General features: G+C 46.1%; 2 protein-coding genes across 2 annotated transcripts; both read left to right on the plus strand.

Moving 5' to 3' along the window:
* Positions 1-3001: 3001 nt before the first annotated feature.
* On the plus strand, positions 3002-6023 carry LOC113875315 (F-box only protein 27-like). The gene is made up of 5 exons (XM_027513649.1): positions 3002-3356; positions 3556-3670; positions 3753-3848; positions 5079-5214; positions 5880-6023. The coding sequence occupies exons 1-5, from the start codon at positions 3002-3004 to the stop codon at positions 6021-6023; spliced, it is 846 nt and encodes a 281-aa protein (XP_027369450.1).
* Positions 6024-6430: 407 nt separating this feature from the next.
* On the plus strand, positions 6431-21869 carry LOC113875316 (F-box only protein 27-like). The gene is made up of 5 exons (XM_027513650.1): positions 6431-6461; positions 17433-17904; positions 18152-18247; positions 20284-20419; positions 21092-21869. Exons 1-5 carry the CDS (start codon positions 6431-6433, stop codon positions 21287-21289), a joined length of 933 nt encoding a protein of 310 aa, XP_027369451.1. The 3' UTR covers positions 21290-21869.
* The last annotated feature ends 2569 nt before the right edge of the window (positions 21870-24438 follow it).

Here is a 24438-nt window from a genome sequence, read left to right on the forward strand (position 1 = left end):
GAGTTTAATAAATTTTAATTTTGACTGCAAGACAGACATTTGGTAACAGCACATTTGAACTGGTGCAACGTGTCTTTCAGGTGTGGCCCAGACTCTTCAGTCAACTGCCTGCTACTCTTGTCATTTTCTTCTCTTCTGAGCTTGGTGATGCTTGTCTTAGTTTAAATTAAATGCTAGAAGTAGCCATCAGAGTCCCTTCAGGTGGAGAATGAGAGATGTGAATCCATGAATTAATGTCTCTCAGTTTGTCAGTGCATAGGTTGGTAATAATATCTTATAAGTTTCTTTCTATAATGGCTGCAAAGAATCATTTTTTAATGTCCTTTCCAATAAACGAAATCTCCGGATTGTAATCCATGATCGTCCCCATCTCCTGGGAGCTCTTTGTAAAAGTAGTTCCCAATTTTTTAAAAGTATCTCAATAATGTAATGTGTTTCCTTTGAGCCATCTTGGGTGAAAATTTTCAAAACACTGTTTTCCCCATAAAACTACTTTCTCAGATGTCCAATATACATGATGAAGTATCAACAATTGGGTTTCAACAGACACTAATGTTTGGTTTGGTTTTATTAGAGCTAAACCATATTTGTGTGCTGGGGTCGAAATTCCTCCTTTTTGTTGCTGTATCTGTTTCTCTTCATTAGTAGCAATTTCTTGAACCCATAGGAAAAAACCTTTTATTGGGTTAGCAGGGTTAATGGAGAAAAGTGGACATTTTCACAGCTGGACAGAATAAATATTTAAAGCTGCCTGTTGGCCTGCAGCATCAGCAAGTGATTCCTTTCAGCTTCCATAGTGTCAGATTTGGAATGCCTGGTGTTTTAATAATTGATAGCTGCTTTGGCAGTTGTATAGCAATTAATAACTTGTCAATCGGTTTTCTATTTTTTTTTTTTTTGGTAGGTTGCCCTGAAGATGTTAAAAACTTTATTGTTGGGATATCCCTGGTGATCCAGTGGCTAAGACTCCACATGCTGGGTTCGATCCCTGGTCAGGGAACTAGATCCCACATACAGCAATGAAGATCGAAAATCCCAATTGCCAAAACCTAGATTGGGCACAATCAAATAAATAATTTCTTAAAAGTACTCATTGTTTTCATGGCATTCCAAAGTTGTGTACCACTCCAAAAACATAATGACTGTCAGTATAAATATTTGTTACCTGGTCTTTAATTGACAAGCTAAAAAATTAAGGCAATTAATTTAGCATGTTGTGCTACCTTTGTTTCGGGTAAATAAGAGCTTTCAAATTATGTCCACTGTGGGTGTCATTGCATATCCAGCTCAATAATGTCCCTGCTCATCCTTTACATAGGACACATCCATAAACTAATTATATCAGTATTATCAATAGGGGTTTCTTGTGTTAACAGGTCATTCCTGGGAGCAAGAAGTTAATCCAATCTGTTAACAAAATGCAATCATTTTTTTTTCTGTTGTGATGCTGGAAGTTGCAAGACTAGAGTAGATCAAGCCAGAGTAGTACTGGGAATTCCCTGGCCACCCAGTGGTCAGGACTTGGTGCTTTCACTGTGGGGCATCCAGGTCTGATCCCTGGTCAGAGAACTAAGATCCTGTAAGCTATACCACATGGCCAAAAAAACAAAACAAAACAAACCCACAAAAACCAGAGTATTAAAGCAACAATACTTCATAAGAAGTCTGTTGGCTTACAGAATTGTGTGCCGTGTTTTGAAAGTATAGAAGAGACTGTAAGACATAGTTAAAGGAGACCCCATTACTACTTCTTCAGTAGCCTTCCATAAGAGAGTCGTTTCTGAAATAACCATCACACAAAGTGAAAGTCCCTTTGCTACCAAGTCTAATTTAGTTTTGTAGCATAAAAGCAAGTCATCGACAAGCATTTTTGTAAAAGCATTGGAGTAAGACAATAACCGTCTACAAGGGCAAAAGCCTTACGCGTGGTTAAAGACCTGATAACAATGCAGTCGTCAAAGAAATTTGGCTATTTCTGTGACATACAAATTTTAAGATATTAATAATAGCTAGAAGGGAGAAGGCAATGGCAACCCACTCCAGTACTCTTGCCTGGAAACTCCCATGGACGGAGGAGCCTGGTAGGCTGCAGTCCATGGGGTCGCTAAGGGTCGGACACGACTGAGCAACTTCACTTTCACTTTTCACTTTCATGCATTGGAGAAGGAAATGGCAACCTACTCCAGTGTTCCTGCCTGGAGAATCCCAGGGACGGCGGAGCCTGGTGGGCTGCCGTGTATGGGATCACACAGAGTCGGACACGACTGGAGCGACTTAGCAGCAGCAGCAGCAGCAGCAATAGCTATAAACATGACTGTATCTTGGAATACTTAAAATTTGGGGAACTTCTAGAACATGTGTATTAATAAACGTCCGACAACATTGTCCATGTCACATTTGGCTCCATATTAATTCCCCTAGTCTGAGTACAAGCTGATGAAGGGGTTCTGGAGAATATGAGGGGCGGGGCCAGAGGGGCTGGCTAGTAAATTGGTTCAAGGCCGAGGGAGGAGTGGGCCTGACAGTGAGAAGGGAGCGGAGGGGTAGATTGGATTGTCAGTGGGAAGGTGGGGCAAGGGGCGGGGCGTGGTGGGCGGTGCTCGTATTAGGGATGGGGTGGCCTATAAAAAGGGCAGACTTGGCGCTGGAGGCGCAGAAGACAAGGTGACCGGTTAGTCCACCAGGAGCACTGGCTGCGATGCAGGGTATGACTCTGGGGTCTGCGAGGCCACGGGGGTGTGCTGGGTGGGGGTCGGCTGTGCTGTGCTGTGCTTCCTGTGGAGGAGAGGGTTTGCAGTAGTCGGCTGGCAAAGCATGGGTTGAGAGTTTGGGGACTTGAGGATGGGCCTGGTGGGGGTGGTGAGGATGGACAGGCAGCTGGCAGGGTTTGGGAATGGCACTCTTGGAGGGCAGCTGGTGGGGTCTGGCCGTCGGAGCTGCAGGTCCCTAACATTTGGACACTGACTCTCCCGCAGCGGCAACCAAGCCTGGAGAGGAGACCATGTGTACCTCAGCTTCCAGAAACTGGCCAGTCGGTGTTTGCTCTCTGAAGCCTGAACCCAAAGAGACGCCAGGCCCGAACCAACTGCCCATCGAGATGCTCCGGGAGGTGCTGAGCTACCTGCCTCCACGCATGCTGATCCGGCACTGCCGCCTGGTGTGCCGGCGCTGGCGAGACGTGGTGGATGACTGGGACCTGTGGCGGAGCATCCTGCCCTGGAAACACCCCAACCTGTGGCCTGTCATCCGCACCTGCTTGCCCCCTGCTGACAACCCAGGGCCCTGCATCCTGGGCCGCTTCTGTGAGCGCAGACCCATAGGACGCAACCTCCTCCGGAGCCCTCGTGGCCTAGGTGGTGAGCCCAGGAAAGAGGTCTTACTCCAGGGAGAACGTGGGAGGCACCAGACACATGGGGCGCTTGGACTCCGTGAACCGGGTGGAACTGGATCCCAAGAGAAGAGTGGGAGTTTCCCCAAGGGAAACCCCCGGGGAGACTTATCCCTGGGCGGGTGGGTTGGCAAGGAACTTGGGCACTAACTGTTTTCATTTAACAGGAGGCTCCCAGAAATGGACCGTGCTGAGCCGTGAAGATGACTGGACGGAGGAGAAGGAAAACTTGGAGGTCATGCCAAGGGCCTATATGCAAACCAGCTTCCTGTCTTCCTACAGGTGAACGTCCCTCTTCCGCAAGGGCCAGGGCGGTTGTTGAGTACTTGCCCGGTTCTCATTGACCTTTCCCCATCTTTCCTAGGAGGTATCACAAGAAGCAGGTGTTGGACCTGGAGAAGGAGGGTCTGTGGCGCGAACTCCTGGATAGTGGAAACATTGAGATCTGTGTCTCTGACTGGTGAGTGTCATGACAAAAACGGCCCTTTGGCTGATCGCTGATCTTGGCTTGAAATTTTTTAAATTTCTAATTATATTCTTTGTATGTACCTGTGTGGGGTTGGCACAGAACAGTATGAATGGCAAATCAGAAGAATATAAAAATGCATGAATACATTAGGACAAAATTCTCTGGGAGAAGTAGAATGGACTTCTATGTCTAAAGAAGTGGGGCTATGGGAAGTCTCTGTAAAACGAGATAACTGTGTATTTACACCAGTTATTACTCTTATTTTTACATTTTTAATTTCAATCACCAAAAAAGCACGTATCTTGGTTGTGCAATGCAGTGAATTATCACAAAGTGAACACATTCATTTCAATCAAGAACAGGACATTGCTAGCAAACCCCACCCCCATATGCCTCATGCTCTGTTCCCCATCACTTTCAACCCAAGGGTAGTACCATCCTGAATTCTGTTGCCATAGATCAGTTTTGTTCATTTGGACATTTAATATATATGGAGTTGTACAGTATATAGTATATGGTCTTCTTTTAACCAATAACATGTTTGTAAATTCATCCATAATTGTATGGAGCTGCTGTTACTTTACTTTCACTGGTTTATAATATCCATTACGGGAATATAGCATAATTTATCCATTTACCACTGAAGGACATGGGATGTTCTGTCTTTGAATCTTGTTGGATATCCCATCACTAATTTATGTAGATTTCTCTATGCTGTGCTGTGCTCAGTCACTTCAGTTGTGACCCCATGGACTGTAGCCCACCAGGCTCCTCTGTCCACGGAATTCTCCAGGCAAGAATACTAGAGTGGATTGCCATGCTCTTCTCCAGTAGATTTCCCTGGATCTGTTTAAATGATGGGAAAGAAAATTGTATCTTAAAAACACCACCATTGTTCACATTGGAAGTCACATCTTTTACCGCCAGTGGAACACAGGATAAGAAATAATATGGGAGGAAGTACCTTGAAGAGCATGGCTCTAGTTCATTACTTCGGAAATGAATGTGCATGCAGAGTGGCTGGGGAGCTTCTTTAGTGTAGACTGATTTATTGGGGATGCAGAGGGGCTGAGCTCCAACATGACACTGATGGTAGAAGTCCTGGGGACCACAGAACTATTTTGCACTTGCATGCATGAGAAGGCCATTCAGATGAAGCAGGTAGACCCCCAGCGAGATGGGAAGGCAAGTTTAACCTTCAGGTTTTCCCTTCTCCCACAGGCGGAACGACCGACAAGGAATTGACTGCATATATCAGCTAACTGTCCATCTTCTAGATGCCAACCAGGCCATCCTGGACCATTTCTCTCCACTGCCTTTTCCCATCCGGCGTGGTAGAAACAGTGTCTCTTCTCGGGTAAGTCTCTGCAGGGGTGTGGGAAAGCACAGTGGGGCTTATGATGATCTACGGCTGTATAACAAATTGCTCTCAAATTAGTGACTTAATAACAACAGCACTCATTTCATCACGTTTCATGGTTTCTATGAGGAGGGCTCTTCTGGGAGTTTCTGGCTCTGGTGTCTCGTGTAGTTCCCTTCAGACACTGGCTGGAGCCAAAGGGCAAGGTGGGCTGTGAGTGTGTACACAGCAGCTGGTGGCTGGCCAGGCAGCTCTGGGTTTAGTCTCAGAGCTTGGCCTTGGGATCTCCCTGTTTGCTCTAGCTGGGGCTTCCTCCCAGCATGGCGGCTTCAGGGCAGGCAGCTGCTTCCTGGTGGCTCTGGGCTCCATGAGGCTGCTGGAGAAACTAGCAGAAGCTGCATTGCCTCTGACCCTGCAATGGAAGTCACTTGGTGAAAATCACTCAGCATCACTCCCACCACACTCTTGGTTACAGTGAAACCCTCCCAGATTCAAGGGGGTGGGAATTAGACTCCACCCCTGGGTGAGCAGAGGCATGATTCTAGAAGGACATGGGGAAGTGGAGACATTGTTGCAGCCATCAAGGGAAAACACCACCTGCCAGAAGCTCTAACTCAGCTTTTGAAAACACACTGAGAATTAACCTCTTTTTCTGTCTACAGGCCAGCCACGTGTTCTCCAACATCAAGAAGGGCGTTCGCTTTGTGTCTTTTGAACGCCACATCTGGGACTTGGAGTTCAGAAATGAGCAGTATGGAGTGTGTCTGATGAACTCCACTGTCTTCGTGCGGGTCTGTCTACCCTAATCAAGGGCTGTCCTTGAAGACCGCCTGACCTTCCTTCCAGGAGCTGGGACCAGTGGCTGAGCCATCTCAGTACTCGGGGACTTGTAGCTGCCTGGCCTCTGGGAACCTCATGAATCCAGTCAAAGCTTCTACTGGGCCCTGTCTTTAAATTCCGGAAGCTACAAGAAGAAAGCTCTTCCATCAGACTTATTGGCTGCTGCTACTCTAAGACAACTCCTGTTCTACCACAGGAGAACAGTGAACCCGTGAAATGCTGTAGCGGGACAAGGCTCCTCACCCTCCCCCGACGCCAGGCACCTCTGGTTCAACCCACATGCCCTCTGCCCTTGTCTCCTCCTGGTTCTGCATCAGAAGTTTTATTGGTCCCATGTAGGAAGCCCTCTCCTCATAGCTAGAAGCTCATCCCCATGGCTGAGAAAATTCCAGCCACCACTGGTGGTGAGCTTAACCTCGTGGGGTTTCAAGACTGGGAACAGGACTCAGAGCAGAAAGTCAAACTACCTCAAAAACTGTTTGGAGACAGACAGAGGGTTCTGCCCACCCTGTGAACAATGAAGTCGTCCCCTGAGCCCAGCTCTACCCTGGATTGTATTGTATGTAAAATTACTTTGTAATTTTGAAATTATTTTCAAATATGGAGAGGATAATTAAGGAACATCTTTTAAATCATAGGTAATACATATAATTTTGCCAAAACTGTCTCAGCTCTTTTTTAATAGAAATACATTGTTACTGCCTTGGTGACTACTTGGTTCAGAGTAAGGAATTGTTTCAGTTGAGGAAAAACTGCAGAAGAAAGCATCAGGAGAAGGTGTTCTCCAGTGGACAGAATAGAAGAGTCAGAACCCTATTTCCCAAGCCTTAAGGAAATCATGGGGTCAAAGGTTATCAAGCAGCATTAAAAGACTTAGGCCTGTGGTAGACCTGGGCACCGTGTCACAGGGACACCACATTTGTGACATTCTGGCCACAAGGGTGAGAGAGCCATGCAACGGCAGGATCCGGCTGTCCCCACCCCAGTCCAGGGGTCATGGCTGCCCCCTCCCTGCTGCAGGATCCCTAAGGAGCTCCAGGTCTCCGGATGGAAAGCAGATGAAGCCGCTGCTGCCTTTGATGTGTCCACCCTGAACTATCCCCCCACCTGCAGTAGAAGATGGGACACACCCTGAGGGGAGGGTATTTTGTCAGTTTCATTCTAAGGGGAGTTGACAGTTGAAACAGACCTAAGAGTTGTGACCACATGTAATGTGGGTCCTGAAGAATCCTGTGTGGTCCTTCCTCTTGCTCTAATGAGCTCTATTGCTCTGGCCTGGGTCATAGTTAGGACAATTTAGCTCTGGAGAATATTTTGGGGCCAACTGGAAAAATGTGGATATGAGGAATATGAATCAGGCGTTTACAGAAAATTAAAGGTGGAGACAATTGCCCTAAAGAAAAAGCAATCACTGGTCCAGTGTTAAGAGTCTGCCTACCAATGCAGGGGACGTGGGTTCGATCCCTGCTCCAGGAAGATTCCTCATGCAGAGGAGCAACTAAGTCCGTGGCCACAACTGCTGAGCACATGCTCTAGAACCTGTGCTCCACAAGAGAAGCCACCATAGTGAGAAGCCCACGTACCACAGCTAGAGAAAACCCGCACAGAGCAGCAAAGACCCAGTACAGACAAAACCGACGAACAAGAGAAAGCAAAGGCAACCATAGAATTTAATCTGGACATATAAATACACTTCTATTTTTATTGTCCATATATGCATATGTGTAAGTATGCACGGGCTTCCCAGGTGGCACTAGTGGGAAAGAACCCACCTGCCAATGCAAATAAGACTCAGGTTCAATCCCTGGGTCTGGAAGATCACCTGCAGGATGGCACGGCAACTTACTCCAGTATTCTTGCCTGAAGAATCCCATGGACAGAGGAGCCATTTGGGCTACAGTCCATTGGCTACTCACAGAGTCAAACACAACTGAAATGACTTAGCACACACCCATATATGTAGGTATGTGTGTGTGTATATATACATATACTATATACATATATATATGCATGTGTGTAGGTGTATGTATATATATGTGTGTGTGTGTATATATATACACACACACACATATACCTTTTTAGGCCACAACAGCATGAAACCTAGAAAACTACAGGAAAAATAATTGTTCCATGGAAGCTAAACAACATGCTAGTTAAAAAAAACGATGGGTCAATGATGAAATCAAAGAGGAAATTTAAAACTATCTTGAGACAAATCACATTGAAAACATAACCATGCAAAATCTATGGGATGCAGCAAAAGCAGTTCTAAGAGGAGCATTCATAGTGACACAGGCTTTCCCAAAAAACAAACAACCAACAAGCCCTGACATAAACAACCTAACCTAGCACCTAAAGAACTAAGAAAAAGGAAGACTAAAGAAAGCCTAAAGTCAGCAGAAGGAAAAAAATAACATACACTTTTTCAAAGAATAAAAATAATAAAATCAAGAGCCAGTTTTTTGAAAGAGTAAACAAAATAGACAAAGCTCTGGCCTGCTCTCCAAGGAGAAAAGCGAGAGGACCCAAATAAATAATATAAGAATTCAACAAGAAGAAATGGGGAAAAAATGGGAATTCCCTCATGGTCCAGCGGTTAGAACTCTGCTTCCATTTCAGGGGCACCAGTTCAATTCCTGGTCCAGGTACTAAGATCCCACGTGCTGGACTTCCCTGGTGACCCAGTGGTTAAGAATCCATCTGCTAATGCAGAGAACATAGATTCAACCCCTAGTCCAGGAAGATCCCACATGCCACGGAGCATCCAAGCCCATGAACCTCAACTACTAAGTCCATGTGCTGCAACTTCTAAAGCCTCCTGCCTGGTGCCCACGCTCCGCATCAAGAGAAGCCACCGCTGTGAGAAGCCCACACACTGCACACAAGAGTAGCTCCTGCTCTCCAAAACTAGACAAAGCCTGGACATAGCAGCTAGGACCCGGCACAGCAGCTAGGACCCAGCTCAGCCAAAAAATAAAGTGAACAAACTTCCAAAGAAAGAGGAGAAATAGCAACGGATATTACAGGCATTTTTAAAAAATTAAGAGAATACTATGAACAATTATATGCCAACATTTTAGACAACCTAGAAGAAATAGACAAGTTTCTAGAAATATACAACGCATACAACAAAACTGAATCAGGAAGAAATAGATAATTTGAATAAACCTATCACTAGAAGTGAAATCGATTTTGCAATTTTAAAACTCCCTGCAAACAAAAGTCCAGGACTGATGGCTTCACTGGGGAATTCTACCAAACGTAAGGAGAACCTTTACTGATTGCTCTCACACTCTTCCAAATAACTGAAGGAGAGAACACTCGCAAAGTCATTCTATGAGCCACCATCACCCTGATACCAAAACCAGATAAAACCACTCCAAAAAGGAAAACTACGGACCAATATCTTTGATGAATATGATGCAAAAATTCTCAACAAAACACTAGTAAACCAAATCCAACAAAGAGCACACACCTTTATCAAGCTGGATTCATCCCAGCATCACAAGGATGATTCAACATATGCAAGTCAATCGACATGATACGTCACATCAACAAAGGACGGAAACCACGTGATCGTCTCAATAGATGCAGAAAAAGCATTTGATAAAATCCAACATCCACCCACAATAAAAACTCATGTCAAAGTGAGTGTAGAGGGATCACATCTCAACATAATTATAGCTACTTATGACAAATCTACAGTCAACATAATGCACAACAGTGAAAAACTGAAAGCCTTCCCACTAATCTGAAACAAGACGTAGAGGCCCACTCCCACCACTTCTATACTATATTATATTGGGAGTCCTAGCAACCAGGATGAGACAAGAAAGGAAATAAAAGACATCCAAATTGGAAGAGAAGAGGTGAAGCTGCCTTAAATGCAGATGGCATGCTAATATATAGAAAAAGCATTAAAGACTTTACACAAAAATACTGGAACTGACAAACAAATTCAGTGAGGTAGCAGAATACAAGATTAACACACAGAAATCTGTTGCATTTCTTTACCCTGACAATGAAATATCAAAAAGTGAAAAAAAAAAAAAAAGCCCTTTTAAAATTTCAACACAGACATCCCTTGCAATCCAGTGGTTAAGAATTCACCTTGCAATGCAGGGGACGAGGGTCCGATCCCTGGTCAGGGAACTAAGATCCCACATACCTCAGAGTAACTAAGCCCACACACAAGTACTGAGCCCTCACACTCCGGAGCCTGTGAGCCACAATTAGAAAGCCACAGCAGAGATTCTGCATGCCACAGCTAAGACCCAACACAGCCAAATACATAAATATTTAAACAAACAAAAAATTCCATCAAAAAATAAATACCTTAGAAATAAATTTGACAAAGGAGGTGAAAATCTTATATGCTGAGAACTATAAAATATTGATAAAGGAAATTGAAGGTGATTCAAAGAAATGGAAAGATATCCCATACTTTTAGATGGGAAAAAATGAATATTGTTAACAGTATTAATGTTGTAATATTTTGATAGCACCATCCAGAGATAAGGACATATATTTTTAATGTACACATAGACATTGGGCTTCCCTGGTGGCTCAGACGGTAAAAAATCTGCCTGACAATGCAGGAGACCTGGGTTCAATACCTGGGTTAGGAAGATCCCCTGGAGAAAGGCATGGCAACCCTCTCCAGTATTCTTGCCTGGAGAATCCCATGCACAGAGGAGCCTGGTGGGCTAAATCCAGGAGGTCGCAAAGAGACAGATACGACTGAGTGACTAATACATACATACATACATCTAGATAGGCACAGACAGAGATCTCATACCTTCACTGCTTAAGTTTCGGAAAGCCTCTGTCCCTCTCCCACTTTTTTCTCTCCCTTTCTGTTTTAAACTCCACTAATTGAGCTGAGGCTGTAGTCTCAAATGAGGTGGGCTGTTTTACCTTTCAAGGACATACCAAGAGTTATAACTTTAAGATTTCTCCTAGGAGATCGTTTACTCTCTCAGGGTCAGAATTTTGAAAAGGTGTTTTATCAAGCTGATTTTCTCTAAATGTCAAAAAACTCCCTCCTGGCCATTTAAGAGTTAAGATAAGTGTTCACGAGCACTGGCTCTGTTCCAAATGTACATGAAGCCAGATGGAGTTGGAGTGAGCGCCCATCTGGGAGCTTTCCTCCTATCGGAAAGCACGCACAACATTGACCAGAAGGAGGAATCCAGGACGGCTCTCCCCTAGGGGGCGCTGTCCCGTGCACGGCTTCCGAAAAGCACTCCCATTACTGTGACATCAAAAATGGAGCCCTAACTTTTTCAAAAGGCCCCTGGGGTGCCTTATACACCTTCCCCTCCTGGAAGCCATTACTCTAAAATCATTATCTTCTAGGTGGAAAGCCCTTTTGGAACCCAGTTATATTTGTTTTTCTTCTTAATCAGCATACTCCATGGGATATGATTCCAAAAATTAACAGTGATTGTCTCTCAGGAGGAAATTGAAGAATGGAGATGCAAACTTGCTTGTCAGTATTTTCCCTTTGAGCTTTACTTGAAGATTTTTTTTTACCTATTTTTTTAAACCACTTTTTAAACCCCTGATTGGATCCAATCAATTTTCATAATCTCATTAGCAAACAGATTACATCAAAAAAATAATGTATTGCTATAGACAGAAGCAATATGAACTCCTTATTGCCAAATTCAGACTTAAATTGAAGAAAGTAGGGAAAACCACTAGACCATTCAGGTATGACCTAAATCAAATCCCTTATGATTATACAGTGGAAGTGAGAAACAGATTTAAGGGACTAGATCTGATAGACTGCCTGATGAACTATGGACGGAGGTTCGTGACATTGTACAGGAGACAGGGATCAAGACCATCCCCATGGAAAAGAAATGCAAAAAAACAAAATGGCTGTCTGAGGAGGCCTTACAAATTGCTGTGAAAAGAAGAGAAACGAAAAGCAAAGGAAAAAAGGAAAGATATAAGCATCCGAATGCAGAGTTTCAAAGAATAGCAAGGAGAGATAAGAAAGCCTCCCTCAGCAATCAATGCAAAGAAATAGAGGAAAACAACAGAATGGGAAAGACTAGAGATCTGTTCAAGAAAATTAGAGATACCAAGGGAATGTTTCATGCAAAGATGGGCTCGATAAAGGACAGAAATGGTATGGACCTAACAGAAGCAGAAGATATTAAGAAGAGGTGGCAAGAATACACAGAAGAACAGTACAGAAAAGATCTTCACGACCCAGATAATCACAATGGTGTGATCACTCACCTAGAGCCAGATATCCTGGAATGTGAATTCAAGTGGGCCTTAGAAAGCATCACTACGAACAAAGCTAATGGAGGTGATGGAATTCCAGTTGAGCTATTTCAAATCGTGGAAGGTGATGCTGTGAAAGTGCTGCACTCAATATGCCAGCAAATTTGGAAAACTCAGCAGTGGCCACAGGACTGGAAACGGTCAGTTTTCATTCTAATCCCAAAGAAAGGCAATGCCAAAGAATGCTCAAACTGCCACACAATTACACTCATCTCACATGCTAGTAAAATAATGCTCAAAATTCTTCAAGCCAAGCTTCAGCAATACATGAACCATGAACTTCCAGATGTTCAATCTGGTTTTAGAAAAGGCAGAGGAACCAGAGATCAAATTGCCAACATCCTCCGGATCATGGAAAAAGCAAGAGAGTTCCAGAAAAACATCTATTTCTGCTTTATTGACTATGCCAAAGCCTTTGACTGTGTGGATCACAATAAACTGTGGAAAATTCTGAAAGAGATGGGAGTACCAGACCACCTGACCTGCCTCTTGAGAAACCTATATGCAGGTCAGGAAGCAACAGTTAGAACTGGACATGGAACAACAGACTGGTTCCAAACAGGAAAAGGAGTACGTCAAGGCTGTATATTGTCACCCTGCTTATTTAACTTCTATGCAGAGTACATCATGAGAAACGCTGGGCTGGAAGAAGCACAAGCTGGAATCAAGATTGCCAGGAGAAAGATCAATAACCTCAGATATGCAGATGACAACACCCTTATGGCAGAAAGTGAAAAGGAACTAAAAAGCCTCTTGATGAAAGTGAAAGTGGAGAGTGAAAAAGTTGGCTTAAAGCTCAACATTCAGAAGACGAAGATCATGGCATCTGGTCCCATCACTTCATGGGAAATAGATGAGGAAACAGTGGAAACAGTGTCAGACTTTATTTTTGGGGACTCCAAAATCACTGCAGTTGGTGACTGCAGCCATGAAATTAAAAGACGCTTACTCCTTGGAAGAAAAGTTATGACCAACCTAGATAGCATATTGAAAAGCAGAGACATTACTTTGCCAAGAAAGGTCCGTCTAGTCAAGGCTATGGTTTTTCCAATGGTCATGTATGGATGTGAGAGTTGGACTGTGAAGAAAGCTGAATTGATGCTTTTGAACTGTGGTGTTGGAGAAGACTCTTGAGAGTCCCTTGGACTGCAAGGAAATCAGACCAGTCCATTCTGAAGGAGATCAGCCCTGGGATTTCTTTGGAAGGAATGATGCTAGAGCTGAAACTTCAGTACTTTGGCCACCTAAGGCAAAGAGTTGACTCATTCGAAAAGACTCTAATGCTGCGAGGGATTGGGGGCAGGAGGAGAAGGGGACAACAGAGGATGAGATGGCTGGATGGCATCACTGACTCGATGGACATGAGTCTGAGTGAACTCCGGGAGTTGGTGATGGACAGGGAGGCCTGGCATGCTGCAATCCATGGGGTCACAAAGAGTTGGACACGACTGAGCGACTGAACTGAACTGATGGACAGAAGGGTGTTGCTTCTAAAGTGTGAAAGAGTGAGTTTTTTGGCCGTGTCCAACTCTTTGCGACCCTGGGGACTGAGGTGGTTTCTAAGATTTGCTTCAAATTGCTCGGGGGGAGCAAGTGAGAGGGTATAGAGATGAAAACAGATTGGCCAGGAGTGAACTGTTGGAGCAGGGTGCTCCTTCCATTCTTCCAATTTGGGACATGTTAGAGAACCTCGGCAGTAAAAGTCGCATTGAAAGTGTACACTTTGAAAAGAAATTTGTCCTGTATAAGAGTCAATCCATGTCTCAGAATTCAGGGTCTCCCACCCAGACTACTGATGGCCTCCTTTCCCCTTTCCTGCTCGATTTCCCATAGCACTGACCACCTTCCAACATACAAGGTCATTTCCATGTTAAGTCTATGTTCATGATGGCCCATGTGAATCACAGTCTGATTTCATGCTTATTTCATTTGTTAAAAATGTTTTATTCTCTTCTACATTTGTGGAGTGGAGAAGGCAATGGCACCCCACTCCAGTACTCTTGCCTGGAAAATTCCATGGACGGAGGAGCCTGGTAGGCTGCAGACCATGGGGTCTCGAAGAGTCGGACACGACTGAGCGACTTCACTTTCACTTTTCCCTTTCATACATTGGAGAAGGAAATGGCAACCCACTCCAGTGTTCTTGCCTGGAGAATCCCAGGGACTGGGGAGCCTGGTAGGCTGCAGATCATGGGGTCGCACAGAGTCAGACACGACTGAAGCGACTTAGCAGCAGCAGCAGCAGCACATTTGTGGAGAGGATTGGAGGGGAAGGGTGGCAGTGGGGGAGGGCGGGGAGGGGTGGTTTATTGGTCACAATCCTTGGCATGCAGGGATCTTAATTTCCTGACCAGGGATCAATCTCACCCCCCGCTATAGCAGAAGCTCAGAGTCTTAACCCCTGGACTGCCAGGGAAATCCCAGGGGATTTTATTTTTTACTGATTTCCCAATAGTATCTAATTTGCTTATCATGCCTCCTACTTACCATGTCTCTCCCTAGAAGGTAAGTTCCATGTGGGCAAGAATCCAGGTCTAGTTCTACTTGCTGATATTGAAATTATATATGTAACTCCCCTTTTATTTTTATTGGATAGAGTCAGTATACAGATTAAAACTAAAGATTCTTGAGCCAGCCTGAGTGAAAGTCGCTCAGTCATGTCTGACTGCTTGTGACTCCATGGACTGTATAGTCCATGGAATTCTCCAGGCAAGAATACTGGAGCCGTTCCCTTCTCCAGGAGGTCTTCCCAACCCAGGGACTGAACCCAGGTGTCCTGCATTGTGGGTGGATTCTTTACCAGCTGAGCCACCATGGAAACCCAAGAATACTGGAGTGGGTAGCCTATCCCTTCTCCAGCAGATCTTCCTGACCCAGGAATTGAACCAAAGTGTCCTGCATTGCAGGCGGATTCTTTACCAGCTGAGCTACCAGGGAAGTCCTCTGAGGTACCTGGTTAGGTTCAAATCCCAGCTCTGCCACCTGCCAGCCGTGTGACCTTGGGCAGGTCACTTGGCCTCAGTTTTCTGAGCTGAGTGAAGTAAGGACATAGCCATATCTACTATTACCCTGATTGGTAATAAAAGACTCCATGAAGGTGGACTGGGGCTTCCCCAGTGGCTCAGTGGTAAAGAATCCACGTGCCATCCAGGAGACATAGGTTCCATTCCTGGGTCGAGAAGATTCCCCTGGAGAAAGGAATGGCGGCCCACTTCAGTATTCTTGCCTGGGAAATCCCATGGACAGAGGAACCTGGCAGGCTGTAGTCCATGAGGTCACAGAAGAGTCGGATACGACTTACAACATGACTAAACAACAACAGCAGCCCTTATTTAGGGAGTCAGATGGAAATGCATTTGCTTCCTGCTGGAGCCTGTTTTCTCCTGTGCAATGTGATCTGAGTTAGTGATATTGGGTACTTAAAGGTGATAAGAATTTTATGCGACCTAATGAATAGGAAGCCTCCGACTGAGATGTCTGACCCAAATAACAGCCATTGCTCAGCACCAAAGGCCTTCTTTTTCTTTTTAATGGCAAAGACCCAGAAGCAGAAGAAATTAAGAAGAGATGGCAAAAATACACAGAAGAATGTTACAAAAAAGCTCTTAATGACCCAGATAACCATGATGATGTGGTCCCTCACCTTGAGCCAGACATCCTCAAGTGTGAAGTAAAGTGGGCCTTAGAAAGCATTACTATGAACAAAGTTAGTGAAAGTGATGGAATTCCAGCTGAGCTATTTCAAATCCTAAAAGATGATGCTGTTAAAGTGCTGCACTCATTATGTCAGCAAATTTGGAAAACTCAGCTGTGGCCACAGGACTGGAAAAAGTCAGTTTTTCATTCCAATCCCAAAGAAAGGCAATGCCAAAGAATGCTCAAATTACCATACAGTTGCACATGCCAGCAAGATTATGCTCAAGTCCTTCAACCTAAGCTTCAGCAGTACATGAACCAAGAACTTCCAAATGTACAAACTGGATTTAGAAAAGGCAGAAGAATCAGAGATCAAATTGCCAACATACACTGGATAGAGTTGATATACAGATTAAAAGCAAGGATTCAAACTCAGGGAGATAGTGAAGGACAGGGAAGCCTGGCAGTTCATGGGGTCGCCAAGAGTTGGACACAACTGAACAACAACAATTTATTCATTTATTTTTGGCGGTGCTGCTTCTTCGCTGCTGTGCATGGGCTTTCTCTAGTTTCAGTCTTCCAGCTTCCTCATCGCGGTGGTTTCTCTTGTTAGGGTGTGTGGGCTCTAGGGCACACGAAGACCTGAGTAGTGACTACATGTGGGCTCAGTAGTAGCGGTGCTCAGGCTTAGTTGCGCTTAGGCGTGGGATCGTTCTAGACCAGGGATCAAATCGGTGTCGCCTGCATTGGTAGCTGTAGTCATAACCACTGGACCACTGGGGAAGTCCTGCAACCTGGTTAGGGACACTCCAAGGGGTCACTGGTGGGGATGACAATGACAAGATTGACTACTTCAGCCAACCCCTCCCTCCTCCAAGGCTTTTCTTCAGTCGAGTGGTGGTCCCAATACAGCCCAATGGAGGGATTTTCTGGAGATCACCCAGGGAGGAAAGGGAGGGGCAGGCTTGTAAGTACAAGCAGAGGGAGGAGGGGCAGGACAGTGAGAAGGGAGGGGCAGGCAGAGAATGTGGAATCAGAAAGGGAGTGGGAGTGGGTGGTGAAGGGTGGTGCTGGGTAGGAAGAAAGGAGGGGCCAGAAAATAAAAAGGGCAGATGTAGAGATGGGGGTACCTGAAGCTTGGCTGCCTGCAAGGAGCAATGAGTGAGATACAGGGTGGGGCTCCGGGGCTGCACGGCCCCAGAGGGGACTGGGTGGGGGGCGGCTGTGGGGCGCACGGTGGAGAGTGGAGGAGATGGGAGCCTGGCAAGGACAGCTTGGGAGTCTGGGGACTTGAGGACGGGGCTGGGGGTGATGAAGATAGGGAGGCAGCTGATGGGGTTTGGGGGAGTGACAGCCTTGGGGTGTGGCTGGTAGGGGTGGGGCTGGTGGAGGCTGGAGGTCATGGAAACTCTGACGTCTTGACACCGGGTCTCCAGCAGCGGCAGCCTGGCCTGGTGAGGACGACCTGTGGGCCTCTGGGGGCCTGCCTGCCAGTGTTGCCACTCCCGACATGGAACCCGAGGAGGTGTTGGACCTGAACCGACTGCCTAACGAGCTGCTCCAGGAGGTGCTGAGCTACCTGCCCCCAAGCACGCTGCTCCAGCAATGCCGCCCAGTGTGCCGGCGCTGGCGAGACGTGGTGGACGGCTGGGACCTGTGGCGGAGCATCCTGCCCTGGAAACACCCCGACCTGTGGCCCGTCATCCGCACCTGCCTGCCCCCTGCTGACGACCCCGGGCCCTGCATCCTGGGCCGCTTCTGCGAGCGCAGACCCATAGGACGCAACCTCCTCGGGGACTCTCAGAGCTCTCGAGGCCTAGGTGGGAGCCCAGGGAAGGGTCCTTGTGGGAGCACGTTGGAGGATGCGAACGGGGCAGGCATGGGAAAGACGAGAGGCCTGTACCTGGACGAGTGGGCTGGCGGGGAACTCAGTCACCAACCTTTTTTTTTTTTTTTTAATGGAAGGATTCTTGAACCGGATGGTGCTGACCGCAGGGGCTGCCCGGGGTGCAGAGGAAAACGCAAGGGTGGGCCCGCTGATGGCCTATAGACAGAGATGGTTCCTGTCTACCTACAGGTGATGTCCCTAGTTCCCCAGGGTCAGGGCGGTTGTCCAGTACTTGTTTGGTTCTCATTGACCTTGCTCCCTCTTTCCTAGGTGGTGTCAACAGAAGCAGGTGTTGGACCTGGAGAAGGAGGGTCTGTGGCGGGAACTCCTGGATAGTGGAAACATTGAGATCTGTGTCTCCGACTGGTGAGTGTGGTGACAAAAACAGCCCTTTAGCTGAGCATTGGCCTTGGTTTGGGTGACTTCATGTAGGTCTCTTAACAGCCCCTTAGATAAGCAGGAAGGTAAATGACTTCATCACCATCAGAGCTTTAGCACTTAGCAACATCCTCTCCCTGAACCCTCTCTCAGCCCCCAAAGGGACCTGGATTGGAAGATGCCTGGTTGGATCCTAGCAGAGGATTTGGGTCCAACTAAGTCTTGTCTGTAAATGAGATGCTCCTTGGTTCAGGAGGGGACAAGATAGAAGAGTTGTCTAAGAGGTCAGATTCTGGAACCAGACCTCTCACACTCAAATCCCAGCTTCCTGGCTTTGTGGCCTTGGGCAAGTCACAGTGATGCCTGCATTTCCCTATCTTCATAAGACAGGGTTATATATCAGCCACAAAGCCAGTTGTTTCAGTGGAGAAAAAGCTGTAGAGAAGAGTGGGTTTTTAAAAAAATATCTATTTGCTTTACTGTGCTGGGTCTTAATTCCACCATGAGGGGCTGGCATGTAGGATCTAGTTCCCTGACCAGGGATCAAACCCGCCCGCCCCCACTTAAGAATCCAGAGTCTTAGCCAATGGACCACCAGGGAAGTCCCTGAGTTTTTATTTTATTGTATTATTTATAGGGTCTGCTGGGCCTTTGCTGCTGTACGAGACTTCTCTAGCTGTGGCGAGCAGGGGTTACTCCCTAGTTGCAGTGCATGGGCTTCTCATTGTGGTGGCTTCCTCTTGTTGCAGGGCACAGGGTCTAGCGCTCAGGCTCAGTAGCTGTGGTGCACGGGCTCAGTGCCTCTGTGGCATGTGGGCTTTTCCTGGATCAGGGAGCAAGCCCCTGTCTCCTACATTGGCAAGCTGGTTCCTTACACACTGAGCCGCCAGGGAAGCCCTCACCCAAGTTTTTACTAGGGCTTTATCATGTGTTAATCTCCAGATCAATTCATATTCCATACTTCATGCTAAGTCACATTGTTATCTGGAGTGGCTGGCCTCCGTTATGTGACTATAATGGAGGATGTGGTCAGCCCCAACCATTTCATATTGACAGGTCATTTGTGTGTGTGTGTGTGTGTGTGTGTGCGCGTGTGTGTGATTGGCACAGAACAGTATGAAAGGTAAGTCAGAAGAACACACAAATATATTAATACAGAAATAAGACAAAATACTACAGGAAGAAGTAGAATGGGCATCTGTTTCTAAGAAGCAGAGTGATATGAAGTCTCTGTGAAAGATAGTTGTTTGTGTGTTTGTACAGCCTATTACTCCTAATTTTTTAAATTTTAATTTCTTACATCAAAACATAGCTATCTATTTGGAGGTCGTTTCTTTGATGTTGCTGGATAGCCCATCACCACTATATTTAGGTGCCCCTGGATCCTGTTATACGACTGATAAAAAAAAAAATTGTACCCTCAAAAGGTACAATTACCTTTTACAATTAAAAAATTAAAACATTACCATTGTATACATTGGAAATGACATCTTGGCCACCACTGAAATATATTATAGGATGAGAAATAAGACAATGGAAGGAGGTACCTTGAGGCTTCCCAGATGGCACCAGTGGTAAAGAACCTGTCTGCCAATGCAGGAGATATGAGACATGGGTTTGATCCCTGGGTCAGGATGATCCCCTGGAGGAGGGCATGGCAACCCACTCCTGTGTTCTTGTGTGGAGAATCCTGTGGGCAGAGGAGCCTGGAGGGCTACAGTCCACAGGGTCACAAAGAGTCAGACACAACTGAGCGACTTAGCACGCACATGCACCTTTAAGCCTGGGATTCTAGGTCATTCCTCCTGAAATGAATGTGCAGACCAGCTGCGGAGCGTGTTTGGTGCAGATGGATTCAGTTAGATATGCAATGGGGTCAAGCTGCCCCGTGACACTGACGGTGCCAGTTCCCATGACAACACTTGGTACTTGTATGCATGGCAAGCCCTTTCAGGTGAAGGCAGGCAAACCCCCAAAGAGATGGGGTGACCAGTTCAGGCTTCACAGTCTCCCTTCTGCCATAGGTGGTTCGATGACCGAGACGCTGACTGTTTATATCGTCTAATTGTCCAACTTTTAGATGCCAACCAGGTCGTCCTGCATCACTTCTCTCCTTTGCCTTTTCCCAGCGATCGGTTGGGCAACGGTTTCTTCTTTGAGGTGAGTCTCTATGAGGGCTGTGGGAAAGGACAGTGGAACCTATGATGATCTATGGCTGCATTAACAAATTGCCCCGGAATTTAGTTGTTTAATATCAACAGCAGTCATCTTATCTCCTCTCACAGTTTCTATGAGGATGATTTTGCTGGGAGTTTCTGGCTCTAGTCTCATGTCGTTCCCTTCAGACACAGGCTGGAGTTGAAGGGCAGGGTGGGGTGTGAGTGTGTACACAGCAGCTGGTGGCTGGCCAAGCAGCTCTTGGTTTAGGTTCAGAGCTTGGCCATGGGATCCCCCTGCATGGTCTAGTTGGACTTCCTCACAGCATGGCAGCTTCGGGGCAGTCAGCTGCTCAGGGCTTCACCATGAGGCTGCTGGAGAAACCAGCAGAAGCTGCATTGCCTCTGTGATCCTGCTGTGGAAGTCACTTGGTGAAAGTCACCCAGCATCACTCCCACCACACTCTTGGTTACAATGAAACCCACCCAGATGCAAGGGGGTGGGAATTAGACCCCACCCCTGGGTGAGGAGTGGCATGATTCTAGAAGGATGTGTGGAAGTAGAGACCTTGTTGCAGCCATCTATAGGTAATACCATCTGCCAGAAGGCCCCCAACTCAGCTTTTGAGGGGAAGGCCATGGTACAGTGGGACTTAATCTCTTTTTCTGTCTACAGGTCAACCACGTGTTCTCCAACCTCAAGAAAGGCGTCCGCTTTGTGTCTTTTGAACACTGGGTCCGGGACTTTGAGTTCTCGTGTGAGCAGCACGGAGACTATCCATTACACCCGAGTGTGACCGTGCGGGTCCGTCAGGCACTACCTGACCATGCCTTTCAGGCTCTGGGACCCTTTGCTGAGCCGTCTCAGTATTAGGGACTTGTAGCTCCTGGCTTCTGGGGATCTAATGAATCCAGTTTAAGTTTCTAATGGGCCCTGTCTTCAGGTTCTGGAAGCTACAGGAAGAACGTTCTTACATCAGATTTACTGGTCGCCACTGCTCTAAGGCAGGCACTGTTCTAGTAAGTGGAGACGCACAGATGAAGACAGAGAGATGGTGAGAGGACTCCTCGTCCTCCCCCCACGCCAGGCCCTCTGGCTCAGCCCCTGTGCCCTCTGCGCTCGTTTCCTTCTGGTTCTGCTGCAGAGGCTTCACTGGTCTTGTGCAGAAAGCCCTCTCCTCATGTCTGAACTGGAAGCTCATCCCTATGGCTAAGAAAATCCCAGCCCCCACTGGTGGTGAACTTAACCTCATGGGATTTCAAGACTGGGACCAGGACTCAGAGCAGGAAGTCAAACTGCCTCAAAAACTGTTTGGAGACGGAGGGTTCTGCCCACCCTGTGAACAGTGATGTGGTCCCCTGAGCCCAACCCTACCCTGGATCCTACAGTGTATAAAATTATTTTGTTACATTTTTAAATTCTTTTCAAATATGGAGAGAATAAATCAAGAACATATCTGCCAATCATAGGTAATAAATGTAATATAATCTTGCCAAAGTGTCTCAGCAGTTTTTAATAGCAATACAGTGTTACAGCCTGGGTGACTACTGGATTCCGAGTAAGGAGCTGTTTCAGTTGAGGAAAAACTGTACAGGAGGAAACATCTAGAGAAGGTGTTCTCCAGTGGAGAGAATGGCAGAGTCAGAACCTTATTTCCCAAGTCGAGGAAACATCTAGAGAAGGTGTTCTCCAGTGGAGAGAATGGCAGAGTCAGAACCTTATTTCCCAAGTCCTGACGGATGCTAAAGCTGAAACTCCAATACTTTGGCCACCTCATGCGACGAGTTGACTCATTGGAAAAGACTCTGATACTGGGAGGGATTGGGGGCAGGAGGAAAAGGGGACGACAGAGGATGAGATGGCTGGATGATGTCACTGACTCGATGGACATGAGTTTGAGTGAGCTCCGGGAGTTGGTGATGGACAGGGAGGCCTGGCATGCTGCAATTCATGGGGTCGCAAGGAGTCAGACATGACTGAGTGAATGAACTGAACGGAAGGAAATCATGGGGTCACAGGTTATCAACCAGGGTTAGAAGCCTTAGGCATGCAGTGGATATGGGCACAGTGTCACAGTGACACCACATTTGTGACATTCTGGTCACGAGGATGAGAGAGAACCTTGCAATGGCAGGATCCGGCTGTCCCCACACCAGTCCAGGGGTCATAGCTGCCCCCTCCCTGCTGCAGGATCCCTAGGGAGCTCCAGGTCTCTGGATGGAAAGCAGATGAAGCCGCTGCTGCCTTTGATGTGTCCACCCTGAAGTGTCCCCCCACCTGCAGTAGAAGATGGGACACACCCCAAGGGGAGAGTGTTTTGTCAGTTTCATCCAAAGGGGAATTGACAGGTTGAAACAGACCTGAGAGTCAGGACCACATGCAGTGTGTGGTCCTGGAATAGATACTGGTTCAGACTCAACTCTGGAGGGTATTTTTGGTTCCACTAGAGGACTTTGGATAGAAGGAATATGAGACAGGAATTTACAGGAAGGGAACGATGGAGACCATTGCCTGAAAAATAAACATATTATTTAACTTTCACATATACGTGTTGTATTATACCTATACGCATATTTGTAGGCGTGTGTACCTATATGCCAAATTTAGGTCATTGGTAAGTCATTTCAGTCATGTTCGACTCTGTGTGACCCCATGAACTGTAGCCCACCAGGCTTCTCTTTTCATGAGATTCTCCAGGCAAGAATACTGGAGTGGGTTGCCATGCCCTCCTCCAGGGGATCTTCCCAAACTAGGCACTGAACCAGCATCTCTTAGGTCTCCTGCATTGGCAGGTGGTTCTTTACTACTAGTGCCACGTGGAAAGCCTCAATTAAACTTATCACATGCTTATTTAAATATATTTCCGTGCATTTGTATTATGGACTACCTTCTGGATATCCTGAAGAAGGAAATGGCAACCGCCTCCAGTACTCTTGCCTGGAAAATTCCATGGATGGAGGAGCCTGATAGGCTACAGGCCAAGGGGTCGCAAAGAGTCGGACATGACTGAGCCACTTCACTTCACTTCTGGATGTATCTATTCATAACAAGAATATGAACCAAAGCATTACAGGCTTACCGCAGTGGTGAACAGTGGTTAGAAGTTCCTTCTGTACTAACTCATTTTTGCATATATGAACTTCTCATTTTCTGTATGTGTGTGTGTAGCAATACTATGTTACAGACGAATATGAAGCATCCTCCAATGCAATTTCCCTTCATTTTCAGATGTAACCACTTTTAGAAGACACTTTTGCTGACAGGGTTTTAAAATTTTGTTTGGAGAATTCTGTATACAAGCAAATGTAGAGAGAAGAGTATTGTTATTTCCATGTCACTTTCTATTACCCAAAAACAGTTTCAGCTTAAGGCCAGTCCTCAATTCTCACCCTTCTCTTTATATTTTTAATGTATATTTTAATATTTTGTTTTATTTATTTTTTAATTAGAAGAAAATTGCTTTACAATGTTGTGTTGGTTTCCGCCATACAACAATGCAAATCAGCCATAATTATACATATATCTCCTCCCTCTTGAGCCTCTCTGTCCTCCCCCATCCCACCCCTCTAGGTCATCACAGAGCACCAGGCTGGGCTCCCTGTGGTATATAGCAGCTTCTCACCAGCTATCTATGTTACACGTGGCTGTGTATATATGTCAATGCTATTTTTCCATTCGTCCCAGTCTTTCCTTCCCCTACTGTGTGCACAATTCCGTTCTATCTGCATCTCCATTCCTTCTCTGCAAATAGGCTCATTAATACTATTTTTCCAGATACTGTTGAGATATATATATATATGCATCGCTATACAATACTTGCTTTTCTCTTTCTAATGTACTTCACTCTATATAACAGATTCTAGGTTCATCCACTTCACCAAAACTGCCTCAATTTTGTTTTATATATATATATACAGACCGTTTTTTAAGTCTTTATTGAATTTGTTATAACATTGTTTTTTTCCTGTGTTTTGGGTTTTTGGCCACGGGGCATGTGGGATCTTAGTTCCCTGACCAGGGAT

The sequence above is a fragment of the Bos indicus x Bos taurus genome, chromosome 18 (genome assembly GCF_003369695.1).
Source record: "Bos indicus x Bos taurus breed Angus x Brahman F1 hybrid chromosome 18, Bos_hybrid_MaternalHap_v2.0, whole genome shotgun sequence".
Lineage (NCBI taxonomy): Eukaryota > Metazoa > Chordata > Mammalia > Artiodactyla > Bovidae > Bos > Bos indicus x Bos taurus.

Coding starts and splice junctions, on each gene's coding strand:
- LOC113875315 (XM_027513649.1), top strand. CDS start 3,002: ATGTGTACCTCAGCTTCCAGAAACTGGCCAGTCGGTGTTTGCTCTCTG. Junction 3,671..3,752: donor AGCTTCCTGTCTTCCTACAG/GTGAACGTCCCT, acceptor CATCTTTCCTAG/GAGGTATCACAAGAAGCAGG. Junction 5,215..5,879: donor GAAACAGTGTCTCTTCTCGG/GTAAGTCTCTGC, acceptor TTCTGTCTACAG/GCCAGCCACGTGTTCTCCAA.
- LOC113875316 (XM_027513650.1), top strand. CDS start 6,431: ATGGCTGAGAAAATTCCAGCCACCACTGGTG. Junction 6,462..17,432: donor AATTCCAGCCACCACTGGTG/GTGAGCTTAACC, acceptor GGTCTCCAGCAG/CGGCAGCCTGGCCTGGTGAG. Junction 17,905..18,151: donor AGAGGCCTGTACCTGGACGA/GTGGGCTGGCGG, acceptor CCTCTTTCCTAG/GTGGTGTCAACAGAAGCAGG.